The sequence below is a fragment of the Triticum urartu genome, chromosome 6A (genome assembly GCF_056163025.1).
Source record: "Triticum urartu cultivar PI428250 chromosome 6A, HENAU_Tu73, whole genome shotgun sequence".
Lineage (NCBI taxonomy): Eukaryota > Viridiplantae > Streptophyta > Magnoliopsida > Poales > Poaceae > Triticum > Triticum urartu.
In genome coordinates this window covers 558,576,303-558,594,633 of record NC_141878.1, presented here as the reverse complement: position 1 = coordinate 558,594,633, position 18,331 = coordinate 558,576,303, and the positions used below count along the sequence as shown (strand labels likewise).

General features: G+C 45.7%; 2 protein-coding genes across 5 annotated transcripts; both read left to right on the top strand.

Annotated features, from left to right (window-relative positions):
• The first annotated feature begins 3,325 nt into the window (after positions 1 to 3,325).
• LOC125514991 (E3 ubiquitin-protein ligase At1g63170) lies at positions 3,326 to 7,283 on the top strand. 4 transcript variants are annotated; one of them, XM_048680399.2, is made up of 7 exons: positions 3,326 to 3,539; positions 3,643 to 3,804; positions 5,101 to 5,696; positions 5,802 to 5,884; positions 6,244 to 6,369; positions 6,444 to 6,729; positions 6,837 to 7,283. In XM_048680399.2, exons 3-7 carry the CDS (start codon positions 5,313 to 5,315, stop codon positions 7,056 to 7,058), a joined length of 1,101 nt encoding a protein of 366 aa, XP_048536356.2. In that variant the 5' UTR covers positions 3,326 to 3,539; positions 3,643 to 3,804; positions 5,101 to 5,312; the 3' UTR covers positions 7,059 to 7,283. The 4 variants fall into 4 exon arrangements, with proteins under 4 accessions (XP_048536356.2, XP_048536352.2, XP_048536354.2 ...); XM_048680395.2 differs by having other exon boundaries at positions 5,101 to 5,884; XM_048680397.2 differs by having other exon boundaries at positions 3,332 to 3,539; positions 3,617 to 3,804; positions 5,101 to 5,884.
• Positions 7,284 to 10,195: 2,912 nt separating this feature from the next.
• Positions 10,196 to 11,368, top strand: LOC125514992 (senescence-specific cysteine protease SAG39-like). Its single transcript, XM_048680400.2, has 2 exons — positions 10,196 to 10,643; positions 10,734 to 11,368. Exons 1-2 carry the CDS (start codon positions 10,211 to 10,213, stop codon positions 11,318 to 11,320), a joined length of 1,020 nt encoding a protein of 339 aa, XP_048536357.2. The 5' UTR covers positions 10,196 to 10,210; the 3' UTR covers positions 11,321 to 11,368.
• The last annotated feature ends 6,963 nt before the right edge of the window (positions 11,369 to 18,331 follow it).

Below are 18,331 nucleotides of genomic sequence, written 5' to 3'. Positions count from 1 at the left end.
TCTGTGACAAGTAATTCAGAATGGAGGGAGTATTATTTTGTAGCTGGCACGTAGTAAGTGTGCCTAACAGTGGCATTTAGTAGTAAAAGAGAGCCAACAGTAGTGGTATTGCCACAGTGCATAGACACTGATCCCATCATCCTAGCATTTTTTTTTCAAAGTACTAGTGTCCCTTCTTAATGTCAAAACTAGTTCTTTTGAAATTGTTTTAGTTCAGAGTCAATCGGTATGTGTTACACTAATCGGTGACGATGAGGACGATGTCCACATACTGCAACGCAAGAGGCCCAAGCTAACATTCCAGTATGGTTGCGTCAGCAAACGCGTCTTCATTTTCCAAGTCTTTTTCTTTCAGAATTCATTTTTTAATAGTAAAACCGCGTCTGCACTCGAGAGTGGCATCTTCACAATTTTTTTGTGAGGGGCACCTTCACATTTCCGGCAAAGGTTAGGCCTGGACGCTCTCTGTTTTCTTTTCTTTTTGAGACATCACACACTCCCGGCCCGCCTGCCGTCTCCTAGCAGCCCGAGCGTGGCCAGCGTGTACCCCATTTACGTATACGCGAGGCCCTGGCGGCCCAATCCAGCCCACTCGCCGAACTTGCTTTGCAGGAAGGCGAAGGCATCGTCATCCTCCATTTTCGATAGCTTAAAGATTTGGCTAGCAAAATGGGATGATGCAGTGTAAAGCATAAGTGGTGCTGACCAGTGCATGTGATTAACCAGCCCATATTATTCCTTATCACGTCTGCGCACACACACATCTAATTATTTTTTGAAAAACTCTAATTTCTTCTTCCCCATAGAAAAACCTCCAATTTCTTCTAAATATCACAAAACTCTCTTACTATTATCTATACTACTCTATAGTATACAAGTAACTTATGGTCTGGACCGTTGGATAGTTTGAATCGAGTGGCTCACATTTGTTTGCTCGGGTCCTGGTGCAATATGTACCGTTGGATAAAAATGATCCTACGGCTGTCTTTCCGGGGATTCGCGGTGGTGCAGCCTTCGCCTGCATGCTCACATGGCATAGGCTGGTACTGAGCATGTGACATATGGGGCCCATCTTGCACCTTTCCAGTGAACTCCAGAGGATTTCCTTCTATTAAAAACTCTCAGCTAGTCTGCCCGATTCTCTGCACAATCCGCAAAGGCAGGAAAAGGCCAGCTCAGTGGAAACCTCCAGAAAATAAATCAACCTCAAAGTGCTTCAAGTCTCCACGATTCGGTTAGGTAATAAAAGATACACACCTATTTGTGTTGATGTGTTGGTCGCAAAAATAAGTCCTACTGGTCCATCGGCCAATAATTTTTTTTTTGGATTATGTGCTTCTCTAAAGTAAACATAGGTTTACTTTTCTTCTATTACATTGCTTATCGATTTATATTTAAAGCAATATGTGTTATTTTCATGAAAAAATATTTAAGTTTCATACCTTCCAAACTGCGTACGTCATATATATAGGCATAATATGAATAGAGGATGATTTTTGTATTATCAAAATCAATAATTGAACAAATATATGTTGATGATACAATTATTTCATTAAGGAACACACGTGTCTTAGATAAAATGCAAACCACATATTTGAGAACGTCTCAAACTAATTTATAATCGTTTTCGTGTTTATATTCAAGATGAGTGAGTTGTGATTATTTTAATATTGAAGAAAATCTCTGTAAATATTGTTAGCATTTAGTTATGTTGAACCTGTGTACCGTTCGCATCATCTGCTATATGGGCCTAACATAAGGATCAAGTCTACATGCAGGAAATCTTTCTGAAATAATAATCAAAATAATGTAACACAAGTATTGGGTAAAGAGATGAATGGATTATTCGGCGTTTTATTGATACTGTGCTAACTGGGGTAAAGGACAGGTCAAAAAGTCTCTAGATAAAATGACAACAAAAAGAAAATTTACAGCTTAGATGTTGAATTAAGGGAAAACCTACATGTCATGTCCTAAAAATGATTTATTTATATGAGTTTTGTCCGAAGTCCGATTCAAGTTCAGTGGCAACAACTTCGTATTCCTCCTCACTTTGGTGTTATTCTTCTGTCTAGAACTATCACCTGATGCAGGCCCAACAACGTACTGCTCCGCCCTCTACCCTGCTCGATTCCACCCCCTCTGCCCCCCCCCTGGCCTCCTTCTAAATCTCACCATATTCTACAGCCGGCGAGCTCCCAGCACCCCCATTGCACCCGAACCCATCAACCTATGACTCTCTTCCATCGACAACAATGTTGTCGCGTCGTCCCCGAGTCCAAGTCACTCCAGGCTTCAGCCTCACCGGCACACCCGTCTCAGCATCAAACACTTCATGAAATCGATTGGTTTAATTTGCAATTCCACGCAACTAATAAATATAAAAATCTTTAAATTAATTATTTATCAGTTTTATTATAACATCCAAGGGCCCTTTTTGCAATATTCATTGAAAATGGATATTGTTGTATGAATCGTGCACTGCCGAGTTATTTATTATTTATGTGCATGATTAAGTATTGACGTGCAAAGCACGTGCAACTAACTAGTATTTATAGATTAACTATTGTTAGGAGTTGGGTGCAACGATGATTTTACATCAAAACAGGAACACATAGTATGTATATAGCAGGTGCTTGCAGCTATTATTTTGTAGTTCTTTTTGAAAAGAATGATAGCTCTCGGCCTTTGCATGGAGCGATGCATGCAACCATCTTTATTCTGTAATTGGTACGTAGTAGGTGTGCCTAGCAGTGCCATTTCATAGTAAAAGAGAGTCACTAGTAGTGGTATTGCCGTCATGTAGCAATATTTATCTTTAAATAAAAGCACTAGGGTCCCTTCTTAAATTCAAAACTAGTTCTTTTGAAAGTGTTTTAGTTCGCAGCCAATCAGTATATGTTACACCAATCGGTGACGATGAGGACGAAGTCCACATACCGTAAGAGGGGAGGCCCAACCTAACATTCTAATACTGTTGCGTCATTTTTCAAGTCATTTTTTTAGAATTTTTTTTTTATAGTAAAGACGCGTCTTCACTCGAGAGTGGCATCTTCACTTTTTTTCTTTTGATTTGAGAGGCATCTTCACATTTCCGGCAAGGTTAGGCCGGACGCTCCCGGTTTTCTTTTCTTTTCGGGACAGCACGCTCTCGATCAGGTTCGCCGCGTGAGGGCTCGTCGGCCCGGCCCGCCTGCTGTCCCCTAGCGGCCCGAGCGCGGCCGGCGCGTACACCATTTACGGAAACGCGAGGCCCTGGCGGCCCATCTCGGCCCGCTCGCCGCTCTAGCTTTGCGGGAAGGAGAAGGCATCGTCATCCTCCATCATATTCCCCAATCCGAGATGGGTTAAGACCCTCGCCACCAACCCCTCCCTCCCCGTCTCCGCCCTCCCCACCGCACCGCACCAAGCCCACTCCTCGCCGCCGCCCGATCGCCGCCGCGCGCAGCCGACTGGCTCCGCCGCACTCCTCGCGCCGCCCGGTCGCCGGATTCCGCCGTCCTCCCTCCCCTCGCGCGCCGCGCGAGCTGCCTTGCACAGTGAGTAGTAGACAGGCTAGGGTTGACACTCCCCCCATCTCCCCACCCGCGCTTACTCCTCGTCCTCGTCCTCACAGTCGCCTTTTCGTGCTCCCTGTGTCAGTCCTCTCCCCGCCGCCAGCTCCGTCAGGTCACCCGGCGTCACCTCCCCCTTCCCTGCCGCTGCTCCTCACGCCGTCGGCGCACAGTTCGTCGGGGTTGCGCCAGGGAAGTACCGGCTGTCTGCCTGTCGATCTACTCTCCGTGGCGCCGCTCGAGGGCTGCGGTAACGATCTCATCCCTCAATCGTCTCTCCCGTGCTGTTTGTTTGTGCGGATCGGACGATTTGTTTGTCAAATTGGGGGTCTCTTTTGTGTTGATACGCCCTCGGTTGACCGGATCTGCGAGAATTCTCAAATTTAGGTGTCCTGCTGTCAATGTAGTACGGTCGGTGTGATATTGGCCAGGGTAATTTGCGGCGATGTTGCAATATCTTATGTCACCCTGTAGTTGATTATTGGGTGAAGTACTTTGGGCCGTTGTGCCTATTATTGGAACGATCTGAGGTTGGTTTTAGGCAGTTTTCATGTGCACTGCTTTGTTTATGCATTGCTGTTCAGGGTTTAAGTGCTAGTGATGCCTATTTGGATTATGCTCCTATGTGGCTCACGGAAATGTGATTGCTGAATACCATCATTTCACAGTTTTCACTGGTTTCTTCTATATTTAATTATGCCTCTATTGCTTGCATTTGGTGGTTAGTTTGTTTAGCTTGTAGCGATATGTTGACATGATTAACTGTGGTATTAGTGAAATGGTCTTCAATGATGTTGTGCTATGGCCCAACTGATCCTTTGTATCTCAGTGTATGACCTTATCGTTATGTGGTTCAACTAGTGTGGTGGTAACCCAGTAGAGGTCTACCACCAGCTGCAGTCTGCTAGTGCTTTACTATTTTGATATTTATCTCTTGAGTTTGATGTTGTTGCCTATTAACCTTGTCCTTGAGGATTTAAAATTGAGCTCTACTCAGATGAAATAGCAACTTGTATTTCATTGTACTGTGAACCTGTGATAAGGCGGTGATGCAAATTAGAATTTGGGTTTTGATTGTTAAGCTGTTCCTGAAATGGGGTTAGGCTAGGATGAGCTTTGCTGCTCCTTGTCTTGCTCACTTCACCCATATGCACACAATTGTCTGTCTTCACTACGTCATAGGTCATATTACCCTAGGTGTATTTATCGTCGCTTTACATCCCTATCTTCCATTGCAAGAGGCATCATGTTCCAGGCCTCAGCCGGATCCCGTTGTCGTTATTTCTATAACCCGTGCTTCAAGTAATTAAACTTCTTTATAATGATATCTGTTTTCACTTGTTAACATTTGTAGAGTTTTGTTGGTTCATCCTGATCACACTTATCTTTTGAGGAGAACATATTTTCTTTAGGCAAAAATTCCGGATACATATGAATATGTTATATTAATTTTAGTAGCTTATTGGTTTCATTATGTTTGAAGATGGTGGTATTTCGTGTGTGCAAATGGTGACACACTAATGCGTTTTTCCTATTACTGTTGCAGGACAACTATCATTGATTATATTAACCGAGAGACTAGTTTGAAGCTTTGGATTCTCTGTTGAAGCATCCACACAAATCCTTTGTTAGAACATAGATAGCAGGAGGGCATTGAAATGTGGCAGCTTGCCTCCATCCTTTGTTACTTCTGAATACTGAAGAGCTTAGCTTATCATATTCCTCAAAATTCAAGGTCATACTGCTACGCAATCTGGAATGGAACAAACAACGGGGGTAAGTGGTCATGAACATGTAATTGATATTCCAAGGGATAGCGGTCCTTCGGCCTCGGCATCGCACAGTGTTGGTAGAGAGAACCATGAAGGGTTGAATCCTGTGGATAGGCCTTCAACAAGAGCTGCAACGTCTGCCTTGCAGCCACCAGCAGCAATAGGTCCTCCTCATGCAGAAAATACTTCAGGCACTAGGAGACGTGATAACTATGGTCGGCGACATAGGAGCCCTTTGAACTCTGGACTATGGATTTCGGTTGAAGTTATCGTTAATGTTAGCCAAATTGTTGCTGCCATTGTTGTGCTATCCCTGTCAAGGAAGGAACATCCACAAGCTCCATTGTTTGAGTGGGTCATAGGTTACACGGTCGGTTGTTTTGCCACTTTGCCACATCTTTACTGGCGCTATATACACCGTAATATTGTGAACGGTGAGAATGAGCCAGCACACTCACTTCAGGGCTCCTCGCAGAACAACTCGACTGAGCCCACTCCTGCAAGTGTATCAGAACGGCGAAGGAATGCTGCACGGAATGCAGTTCTGGCTAACCCAAGGTACATTGTTGTCTTTTTGCATGAATAGTCCTCTATGTTTGTTGGTTTTATATGAAATGGTCATAGCTTGCATGTGAAATTCACTATTCCAGCTCACAAATGCATTTCTGTATCATAGTAACTTTTGTTGAATCATTATATGGTTGAAACTGGCTAGCTTTGCTGTTTTTGCTATTTGACCAGGAAAATATTACTAGATGCTGCTCTCAGCTAGGTTATGGTATATGGGAGCTAGTTTATGCCCGCCCTCCACGCATCTACTTATGATGAATACTACAAAGTCCATAGTTCTGTTCTGTTATGGATGGGTCATAGTACGAACCAATTTATAAATGATGATGGATGCCCCTTGTTTGCAGGATTAATGCACTTTTTGACCACTTCAAGATGGCCTTGGATTGTTTCTTTGCCGTGTGGTTTGTTGTAGGAAATGTGTGGATATTCGGTGGGCGTTCTTCGGCTATTGATGCTCCAAACTTGTACAGGTAAGTACATATATTGTTTATTCGGATGTGATGTTATGTTTCTTTACCCTGCTGCTCACGTTGTTTCCTACCAGGTTATGCATCGTGTTCCTCACCTTCAGCTGTATTGGGTATGCCATGCCTTTCATCCTCTGCGCAATGATATGCTGTTGTCTCCCCTGCATTATATCCGTCATGGGCTTCAGAGAAGACACAAACAATACAAGAGGGGCCACTTCGGAATCCATCAATACTTTGCCAACTTATAAATTCAAAACCAAGAAACGCCGCCATGGTTCAGGTAACGAAGCCGAAGGCCAAGAGGGAGGTATAGTGGCTGCAGGGACTGACAAGGAGCGGTCGCTTTCTGCTGAAGATGCTGTATGTTGACCTGTTGCTTTGTATCTTTTGTAGTACCTGCTTATTGCAACAAAATGGAAGTTCCATGTTGAAAGGACTTACCGTCTTGCCTTTTCTTGTGATTCCAGGTTTGCTGCATCTGCCTTGCCAAGTATGCACACAACGAAGAGCTTCGTGAACTTCCCTGCACACACTGCTTCCACAAGGAATGCGTCGACAAATGGCTAAAGATAAATGCCCTCTGCCCTCTGTGCAAAGCCGAGATAGCAAGCTCATCTGGCACATCTGATACTCGCCACATGGACCATTCAGTACCGACAATACCGACGCAGGAGATTGAAATGCATTAGATTGGTCTGCCTTCCATCTTCCGAGGTGATACATAAGCATATAGGTGCTCGCGGTGCCGGTCTGCATGTATAAAGTTGATGCTTTTGATCTATGGATTGTAGCGATGATGTCCCAAGGTTTTTTTTGTCCTTTTTTTTTAATCTTGGAGAAGTTACAGCTTTTCTCGCTGTCAACACTCTTGACAATGCAAATGCAGTATTGTTTCTATTTGGCGTTCGGCTGAACTTGGGGAAATGCTGGCCCAGGCCCAGGTATATATATGTTGCCTTTCCACTGTGGTACGGCCTATGTCTATCAATTTTTTTTATCAGAGATGAAAATTATTATGCTGGGAGGATAATGATGCCATTGGGCTGCCCATTCGACTCGGCTGCCATGGGCCTGCGTGATTGCTGGGTTGGCACACGCACGTAACCTTTGGGCATCTTGCATGCTGGTGTAACGGCCGCGTAGGATTGTCTATCAGAAATGAGCACCAGACTCCAGAGATCATGCTGAGCAGAGTAGATTGCTGGCTGGGGGACTCGCACAAGCAAACAACATGTGTAGATGTTGCCATGCATGGATCGATGGTAATCATGCATACAGATGAAACATCTAAACCCAAACAATGCATACGCATGTTCCACTACAGGAAATACTGTCGTTGCCTGATTGTTCAGCTGTGTGCCGATTATAAATTCACGGGTACTCAGCATACGGAGAGTAAGCCGAGTGTCTGCTAAAACCACTACTCAACACCTCGTGTTGCTTGCGCCGACGTCGCACAGGCTAAATCAATAGTGTGATTCTGACACCCATATTGATTTCTACATACACACGAATATATTTATCGAGGAAACCTTCTTTTTGCGCACACAATTCCTTTTGCTTCATGATATTTAACAAAATCCAAGGCGAGACTTCTGTCAGTATCTTTGTGAATTAAAAATTTGATCACAATACTAAGTTATCCTCGTTACGGTTTTGTTCTCGTTTCTCGTTTCCGTATCCTTGTATCCTCGTGATCATATCATACTATATCTGGCTAGACGATGATGGATACCGTAATATTGAGTGTGCCCGGAGATTATTATCCATCATTGAAGGAGTAAATCCCGATCTTGAGCTATCAAATCCCTAGGCATAGTTTTTTTATGTGCGCGCAAGCCGCCTTTATAATCACCCTATTACAAGGTACGTTTGAAAACTCCAAAGTGTACCATCCGGCATGAATGTACTTGATACTCGCATGGTTTAAGGATGAGTGTATACGGTAACACTTTTATAATTATACTTATAACATTGTGACGATGTGTTCTTGTAGTATATCATTCGGTTGGTCTGTTCAACACCATTGTTCCGTTCACAATGTGCTCTCGTTGTTGCCGGCATCATCCTTGTTACTTTAACAATGTCCTATGACCAGGAAAACGGGATCATCATGCAACACATGAGCTAGCCTTAGAAGCGAGACTAAGAACCTATTTTGCGTTTATGTTTCCACACATGCATGTGAGTTTTCCTCTGAATCTCACATTCAAGAAGCATAGCAATTTCTAGCATAGAAATGTAAACATTAGTTATAAACGTGGAAATAGATAATGAAATTTATTATTGCCTCTAGATCATATTTTCAATAGGTGGCTATCCAAGCTCTCGTCCCCTCATACTCATATTCATCCAAGATAGGGAAGATGGACTCCATTGTCACCACAAACTGGCAAGTCGAGGAGGGCTGGTGGATTGTTGATGCAGATCGCATGCATTGCATGTGCGTTGGATCTTGTGCCCAGCACAGTGCCATGTTGTAGAGACGTGTCTCATCGACTCCGTCGGCGATGAAATGCAGGCTTCCAAAGATGGAAACCTGGCCCTCGAAGAGGGGAGCAATGTGGTCAAGGCAACCCACAACATTGGCGATGAAGCTCAGGGTCCAAAGGATCCCAACTTATTGTGCTCGCCATGAATCGGGGGTTGTAGGCCCTCCTAACTGTTTTGCATGGATGTCGCCTTTCACAGTTGGCCATCTCCCTTTCCTCTTGCATTGGTCCCATTTGTACATGCGTGTGTCATGTGTTTACTCCGGCTCTCAACTACCCACCAATGTTTCTCTTGCCTTGGCCCACCTATCCATGTGTCAGTACTCTGCTCAGTTCTTGCATATCATTTTCGTAGCCCTACAAATCAAGGGGAGGAGGAGATAAGTGTTGTCTGCGTTGGTTGTGTGTGTCGCTTGGTGCTTTGCACGGTGTGTCTACTTTGCAGGGCGTAACATACTACCGTTCAACCTTGAGCTGCAATGCCGCACAACCTAACAACCCGCACCACACGCTTCTTAGGGTGACCGCGCACACACCACGACCACCGCAGGGAATGTGAGATACGGTACTTCTATGAAATCTATGAAATTGTTAGTCGAAGGGAGCATCTGCGTGGCCGTGAAATACGCTCGGTGTTATTAAAATTCTTGCACTAGACGTACGTTTGGGGCTATGGAGTCCATGTAGAACTTAAAATAGAAGATGTGTACAAAGCATTGTTTGGACTCCGAATTAAACTACTTAAGATCGGTTAACTATTCCTAGTTCTTTTTAATATACCATCATATGGTTAGCTAAGTTGTCTTAATCAACTTATTATGTCCGTGTTGCTCTCCTAGTCCCTACAAGCGCACATCTAATCATTTTATATTGGCATGCTACAAGGATTCTTATATGTATTCTCTGTAGGTACCCATAATTTTTCTTGCAGGGTAGGTACCAACAAATATGTGAATCAAGAATCTAAAACGTAATGTTACACTCCAAATTCTTATACATGCACTGCATAGACGGCAGCAAACTTATATATTTTGTCCTCGGTACTCACGCCAAAACGCTATAAAGATACATAGGAATATCATTGATAGAAAAATCCGTCAACGTCACCGTGCAAGCACTTCCAGCTAGGTATGTTTGATTTACACCACCATCCCCACACCAGACCGTAAGTACCTTTGATTTATAACATCTTCCCACTAGATGTACTTCACTGCTACGTTGGAGACCTTCTCCATCATTTATAGTTAAATACATGCATGGAACTATATAAGAAACCCAGTTCCATCCGTAGAAACAAAGCAGAGCACACATTGCACACTAGTACTCGCAAGCAATCCATCAAATATACCATGGCCATCTCAAAAGCTTTGATCATTGGCCTCCTCGGATGCCTTTGCTTCTACAGTTCGGTCCTAGCGGCTCGCGAGATCAACGATGACTTGTCGATGGTGGCAAGGCATGAGAGCTGGATGGCGCAGTACAACCGTGTGTACAAAGACACCACTGAGAAGGCATACCGATTTGAGGTCTTCAAGGCCAATGTCGGGTTCATCGAGTCGTTTAACTCTGAGAATCACAAGTTCTATTTGGGCATCAATCAGTTTACTGACCTCACCAACGAGGAGTTCAAGGGGACAAAGGCTAACAAGGGGTACAAACCAAGCTTGCAGCGGGTTCCTACCAGATTCAGGTACGAGAATCTAAGTCTCGATGCACTTCCGGCAACCGTAGACTGGAGGACCAAAGGTGCAGTCACTCCCATCAAGGACCAGGGCCAATGTGGTGAGTATATTAAGGATAATATGTATTGCATATATGTTTATTTTTTAGAATGTCGTCTGATAGTATCTACTAAAACATAACCATGTCTAGGTTGTTGTTGGGCATTTTCTGCGGTCGCTGCTACAGAGGGCATCGTTAAACTCAAAACTGGCAAGCTTATCTCACTCTCAGAGCAAGAATTGGTGGATTGTGATGTCCATGGTGAAGACCAAGGTTGTGAAGGAGGTCTCATGGATGATGCCTTTAAGTTCATAATCAAGAATGGTGGTCTCACCACCGAGTCCAACTACCCATATACCGCGGCAGATGACAAGTGCAAGAGTGGAACCAATGATGCCGCGACCATCAAAAGCTATGAGGATGTTCCAGCCAACAATGAGGGAGCGCTCATGCAAGCCGTCGCAAGTCAACCTGTCTCGGTAGCTGTAGATGGAGGAGATATGACGTTCCAGTTTTACAAAGGTGGAGTAATGACGGGCTCATGTGGCACTGATCTAGACCATGGAATTGCAGCTATTGGTTATGGCAAGACCAGCGATGGCACAAAGTATTGGTTGTTGAAGAACTCATGGGGAACAACATGGGGCGAGAACGGATATTTACGAATGGAGAAGGACATTACCGACAAGAGGGGTATGTGTGGCCTTGCGATGGAGCCTTCTTACCCCACTGCATAGAAGGAGTGCCATACGCCGCATATCCTCCTATGCAAAAAAATATTATATAATTGCACACATCCACTTTAATTAAGTATAGTTTGTATGTGTATCTAAATTATGTACAAACATATGTCTTGTATAGTATTTCATGTTCCACGAGTTCAATGAATACAATGTAAATTATGCTACATATATAAAGATTGAAGAATTTGTGTTAGCTATATCATTCAGAGACTGTTAATTGTGCCGCCTCTTGTGCCTTCGTGCATACATAATGAACTAATCCCTCCACTTCCAAATATAAGTCTTTTTAGAGATTTTACTATAACGACTACATTCAGATGTATATAGACTCCTTTTAGAGTATAGGTTCACTAATTTTGCTCCATATGCAATCTACAGTGGAATCTCTAAAAAAACTTATATTTAGAAACGGAGGAATTATTTGACTTGTTCTTGTTTTTATGATAATCTTGGAACCATATAAATAATATATGAAAATGATGGGGTTGATTTATAAATAAATGTTGAAGCCTGGAGGTGGAACAACATGATGAATGTCAATTCGTAAATCTTGAGGAAATGAATTATGATGGAACATTCTCTCTCCCAATTGTTACTGTCCTGGTCGTTCAACCCACAACACCGGCCAGACCAGAGATAGCTTTTCTTTTCCCTCTCGCAAGGTGACTAGGGAAAGCCTGTCTCCCCTCGATCTCCGCCGGTGAGTCCGTGGATTTGTCTCTCATCCACCTGCCTCTCCGGCGGTCGGTGAGGGGAGGGGGTTTCTGGTGCATCAGTTCCGGCTAGCAGATAGGTAGGGTTTTAGTCCTCGCAGGGGCAGCGTTTGGACGGATGACGACGCTTCTTCTTTGAGTCAGTCTTCCGGACTCTGATCCTCCTCAAGTTCGTCCGTTGGGATGGATTAGAAGGAACTCCGGCGTAGATTCCTGTCAGCTTTCGGGACGGCGAGGTTAGGGTTTCTCGTCATGCATATCCAACGGCGATATTTGGTGTCAAATTATTCAGATCGATTTAAGGATTCAACGGCGACGACTGCAGCCCGGGACACTGGTCAGGCCGGCTCCGGTATGGCCGGGACAAGGGACATGTGCACGAAGACATCCAGTTGTTATCAACAAGGTCAGGCCAGCTCCGGTATGGAAACGGCGACAACAGCGCGTCAGCGGCTCGTTCTGGCGGAGGCAATGGTTGTTTGGTGGTCCATAAACCTTGATGTAATTTTTATTATGTTTGAGATATTTTGTAATTCCGGTGAATCTTTATAACATATCTGATCTTTTTGCAAAATAAATAAATAACCACAACGCCAGCCGCATGCCTCCTACATACATGTACTAGTAAAATGGAAAAAGTCTAAAATAAACCTTGAATTTATAGACAAAAGCTAAATCAAACCTTGAACTTCTAATCCCTGAAATCAGCACACCGAATTCTTCAATCCCGGTCTATTTTAAACCTTAGCGCATTCCCAAACAGGAATTGCGGATGTGGCGGCTCAAACCCGGGATTTGGTTGCGAACCGACGCGAGTGGACCGGCCCACAATGCGCGAAGCATGGACCTGACAGGGTGAGTCGAACTTGCGACCTGCGGTGCAAAACTAACATGGCTTGCCACTACGACTGAAAGCTACTTATCTGATAGACAAGAGCGACTTTATTTAACATATAACAACGTCTAGATTTGGAAACATCTCAGAAATTTTATGAAACATTTTCTTGAAAATTGTCAAAACAAAATTGAAATCCGAATATTTTCGTGATTTTTTGGAATTGCGATCTTTTTTGAAAAACACAAACAAATTTTGAAAACATGAACCCTTTTTAAATCACCAACAAAACTGAAAGTGCAAGAATTTTTTTGAAAGAACTGATTTTTTTAAACCTGAACAAAATTTTAAAGTGCGGACAAGTTTGAAACCTGAACAAATATTTGAAATTTGTTCCCATTAAAAAAAAGTGCTCGCACTTTAATATTTTGGAGGTTTTAAAATTTGTTCCCATTTTCTTTTGAAACTTTTTCTTGAAAATTGTCACAAAAATTGGAATGAACATTTTGTTCAAACACAAAGAAATTTTGAAAACGAGAAGTATTTTTTAAGCCTGAACATTTTTTAAAGTGTGAACACTTTTTGAAAAAAAACATGTTGTGGTATGTGATTAAATAGTTTCGTGCTTATCATTTAAAACTGATTGTCGTCGGTTAGACTGGCTAGCGGGAGGGTTTTTGAAGCACCAGCACCCAAGTTCGATTCCCTTGAGTCTAATTTTTAAATCGCCTTTTACAAAAAGGAAAAGAACGATTCGCCTGGTGGGCCGGCCCAGTCGCTTCGGGCTGCATCCGAGACCTGCCGACAATCCCATTGAAAACAGGAAGACCGGAATCGGTGTGCTCATTTCAGGGATTAAAAGTTTGGGGTTTGATTTAGCTTTCGACTACAAGTTTAAAGTTTATTTTAAACTTTTTTTTTGTAAAATTCAACAAACTAAAACTTGTCCTTTCGTAGAGTTCCAGTAGTATGCAAAGCAGTGGCGAGTTCAAAGGTCCCACCGTGAACATTAATGTTATGTTTGTGCTGCGAGGTTCCAAACATGGACAAGCCAGTTTTCCAGAAAGTTTGTAGCGCCATGCAACTCGCAATGCTGAAGGCTTGCTGTGGCCACCTTGAGCCCGCGCTGTGGTAGAAGGCGAAGGCTGAAGAGGCACGAGCTCTATCTGAGAGCACCTTCAACAACCGTGCAACGCGCCGCGCGCAAAAAAGGCATTTGCCGTGCGTCGTTCGTCTGGTTTGGCGCGGTCGGCAGCAGTGGCTCCAACGGCTGCGCTAAAATGCAGCGCGCGCGTCGCTCCAGCAGCGCGCCAAAATGCAACGCGCGCGACCCGCCGGTGCATTGCATATAGCATTTTTCAACACAAAATGATGAACATTTTTAACACAATAAAAATTTCACACAAACAAGTTGATAAAGTTCATGCCCACAAGTTTAAAACCATGCCCAGAAGTTTATCCAACCAAGTTCAAAATGCAAATCAAGTTCAATACACAAAGGAAAGACACATCATTCCTCGTCCTCGTCCTCGTCTTCGTCCTCGTCCTCATCTTCGAAAGACGATTCTTCCGTCTCCGAAGATGAATCTTCCTCCCTCTCGCGCACCGCATCACATGAAGCTCCGACGGTGTTGGCAAGATCTTCAATGGCATCTTCATGAGAATGTGTGCGAGGAGGCTCATTGAAAGACATTCCACCCATGGCGGCCGGAGGTGCACCCACGCCTCCCATGAGAGAAGCAAAACTCATGCCTCCCATCGTGGCCATAGCGTCAGGGGGTGCTCCAAAGCCAGCCATGCCTCTCATTGCACCTAAACCGCCCACGGTACCTCTGAAGCCACCCATGGCATCCATGGCGCCGAGGCCACCGCCACCCATTGCACGAATCATGGCTCTTTTTTGGATCAAGACTTCTTGTTGGGCAAGATTGACATACTCCTTTTGCACCGCATTGAGGTTACTTGTGTCCAAGAAGAACAAGTGCTTCTCCCATTTCAACAACCTAGTTCGCTCCTCATTGCTCACCTTCCTCTCCTTCAAAGCCACCTTCCTCTCCTCGGCCGCCACCCTCCTCTCCTCGGCCGCCAACCTCCTCTCCTCGGCCGCGGCATCTTGGGTCCTTACCATTTTCCTCACCTCGTTGGCTTCTTTTCTTGCCTTCACAATAGCTTCCATAGCATGTTTGAGCTCATCATCTCCTTTCCTCTTCTTCTTTTGGGTTTGGTTTTTCTTGCACCCATCCGGTCACTTTGGCTTCGAGTAAGAAACTGAGTTGGGTGTAGCGCTTCTCTTGCCGTCATCACTTGATGCATCATCCTTCTCCTCATCATCATCCAACTTAATTGTTCGCTTCCGTTTGTCGCTCAAATGCAAATCATCCAAATCTTCACGCTTCTTCCATTTCTCATCATCCTTCAACACATCATAGCAATGAGGCAAAGTAAAGACCCTTCCTTTCTTGATCTTCCACTTCTTGGTTTTCCTCTTCTCTTCTTTGAACAAGTTTTGCGCAATGTTGAACTACATGAAAAGAAAGCAAGTTAGCACCAACAACAAGCAAAACAAAGCAAGTTTAGCACCAACATGTAAAGATGAAATGGCACTTACTCTATCGTCCTCATTTGTGCCACTTGGGTTCAACTTGTCAACCGCCTTTTGACAAGCCGCCCACTTTTGACAATCCGAGTTGATTGTCGACCACCGGGACCTAAGTGATCGGTTGGAGCGATCAATTCCACTCACGTTGCGAGCATCAAAGTGTTCCTTCATCCGGTTCCAATAAGCATCTCTACTTTGATCGCCTCCAACGGATGGATCCCTCGACACTTGCAACCAAGTATTGCATAGTAAGATGTCATCGGTGTTGGTGTAATTGCCCGCTCTTCCTTTCGGTGCGCCGACAATGCCCTCACCCTCCTCGTCCACCTCGAACTCATGGTCTTCAAAATGCATGTCATTGGTTTGAGACCAATGCGAATTGTTGGAGCCAACACCCATCGTTGACATGTATGCATCATCATTGAGACTACAAATTTTTTTGCACAATGCAAATAAGCTATCTATATGTGACGAATGCATTCAAAAAAGAACAAAAAAATGAAAAGTTAGATTTTTTTACCTTGGAGGCATTTCGTCGAACATGTTGTGCGCGCCGGCCGCCGGCTCAACGAGTGAGCTTGCCGGCGCTTCGGCAGCCGCCGCGCCCGTCGCATGCCCCGCAAGCTTCTTCCTCTTCGTCTTGGAGGTGCCGGAGCCGTCCGCCGCCTTGTTTTTCTTCGCCGATGTCTTGCCCTTCTTTAGCTGCGCCGCATTGGGGAGCTTTGAGGAGGGGGGGGGCTGCTCGGGCCGGCGCCGGCGCGACGCCACCCGCCGCTGAGGTCATCCGCGGCGGCATGAAGAGGCCGCACGAGAGGCCGCTCGTCGGAGGAGCTCCGGCGGCGGCGAGGCCAACGCCACCCGGGCTAGGGTTTGTGGCGGCGGCGGCGGGGGCGGGGGGGTCGCGGCTATAGGACGGGGTGAGCGGGGTGCGGGGGCGTGTGTTCATGGGTGCGGGTCGCCGGCGCCGGCGCGCGCGGGGCTTTAGAGGGGGAGAAGAAGAGCGGGCAGCGCGAGCGTTGAGTGTGCCGCGCGCGGAAGCGGGCGCCGCAAATACACCGCGCGAGGTACCGCTTCCACGCGCGCGCCCAACTTCTTATATCGCGCGCGCGGCTATTGCGCGCCCGCTGAAGACATCCACCGGGTTGCGCGCGCGCTAAAACGGGCGATTTTACGGCGCGGCGCCTGTTTAGCGCGCCTGTTGGAGATGCTCTGACGCCACGCAGGTGTCGCGGAGCAGCCCGCCAAAGCTCCGGGGGCGCCCGAGCGACGAGTGCTCTTCCGGTGGCTGACATGCCGGCCGAGCCGGTTGGGTTCTCCGGTGGTGACTCCGGCTGGCTCGGTGTCCAGCCTACTCGTTGTACATGGAGAGCGTTGTCGCTCATCACGGTCGGTCGGGGCATGTGGTTGATGTGTTCTCTTCCCCGAACGCCTCAAGTTGCTGGGCTGGATCGCAGGCAGACAAGCAACACCTTTGCATATTGTGTCACTTGTTGCTCAGTGCTGCGTTCACCGCGCGGCCGCTGCCTCGCCGGCCATGGCAATCCACACGCACGTAGCCTTCGCCCTTCAGATATCTTGCATGCTGGTGGAACGGCCGCGTAGGATGCTCTACAATCTTCCGTCGATGGACGTTTCTCTTCAAATGAGCACTAGAGATTTGCTGTGCAAAGCAGTGGGCCGTGAATAGAGAGCTGGCTAGGGGACTCGTACAGGCAAAGAACATGTTCCGAGCCATGCATGATCCAAGGTAAACATAAAATATGCGCTCGATCGGCACACGAAGCAAAAGACACTCGGCTTGCTTACATGGGTAGCTCGGCAAAGTCTGGGCCACGTGTCCCTCCCCGGCCCCCGCCGCGCTTAATGGCGGCCGGTTACGGCGGGCTCACAGCTACACTGAGTATCCGATAAGACTTGGCTTATTTCCAGTTTCTTCTGGCGACCGCTAAATTTCGGCCGGCCCCATGATAGCTGTCAGATGCAGCCCTTGCATAGCCGTTTGTCCTTCCTTCCCTTAGGCCCTGTTTATTTCATAAGTCCTAAGATTTTTTTTAGTCCCAACTAAAAAGTCTCTAGTCCCTAAATAGTTTTTTTCTGTTTGTTTTCAGAGACTAAAAAGTCCCTAGTCCCTTCCTAGAGATTATTAAATGACCATGTTGCCCCTAGTATATAAAACAATAACAATCAAACAACACCATGCGGTGGCGGGCTAATGGGTGCATGGAGGGGCATTGTTGAAAAAGTCCCAAAAAGACTCTCCTTCAGAGTCTTCTTCATTTAATCTCAAATGCCTAGTCTAGTCCCTAAAAAGTCCCTCCCGTTTGGTAAAAGAATCTCTAAGAGGGACTTTTTCTAGTCCCTACACAAAAAGTCCCTAGAAACAAACACCCCCTTAGCTTCCTTCCCACCGAGCACGAGATTTGAGAAAACACAGTAGCATATGGCGGCCGCATCTCGCGGCCGCGTCGCGCTGCGTGCATCCCCGTTTGCCCACGCTGTAGATAGTTTTGTTGTGCTCCTCGTTGATGCTCGCCGCCCGATGCTCGACGTCGACGCTAGCAACAAAAACGGAAGACGGTGGTAACGGTTAAAGATCTTCGTAGAATACGTAGGAGCCACTATGAATATCCAGGTTTCGCTATTGGTTATTGATCGGAGACGTGTCTCGGTCATTTCTACATAGTTCTCGAACCTGTAGGGTCCGCACGCTTAACGTTCGGTGACGATCGGTATTATGAGTTTAAGTGATTTGATGTACCAAAGGTAGTTTGGAGTCTCAGATGAGATCGGGGACATGACGAAGAGTCTCGAAATGGTCGATACGTAAAGATCGATATATTGGACGACTATATTCAGAC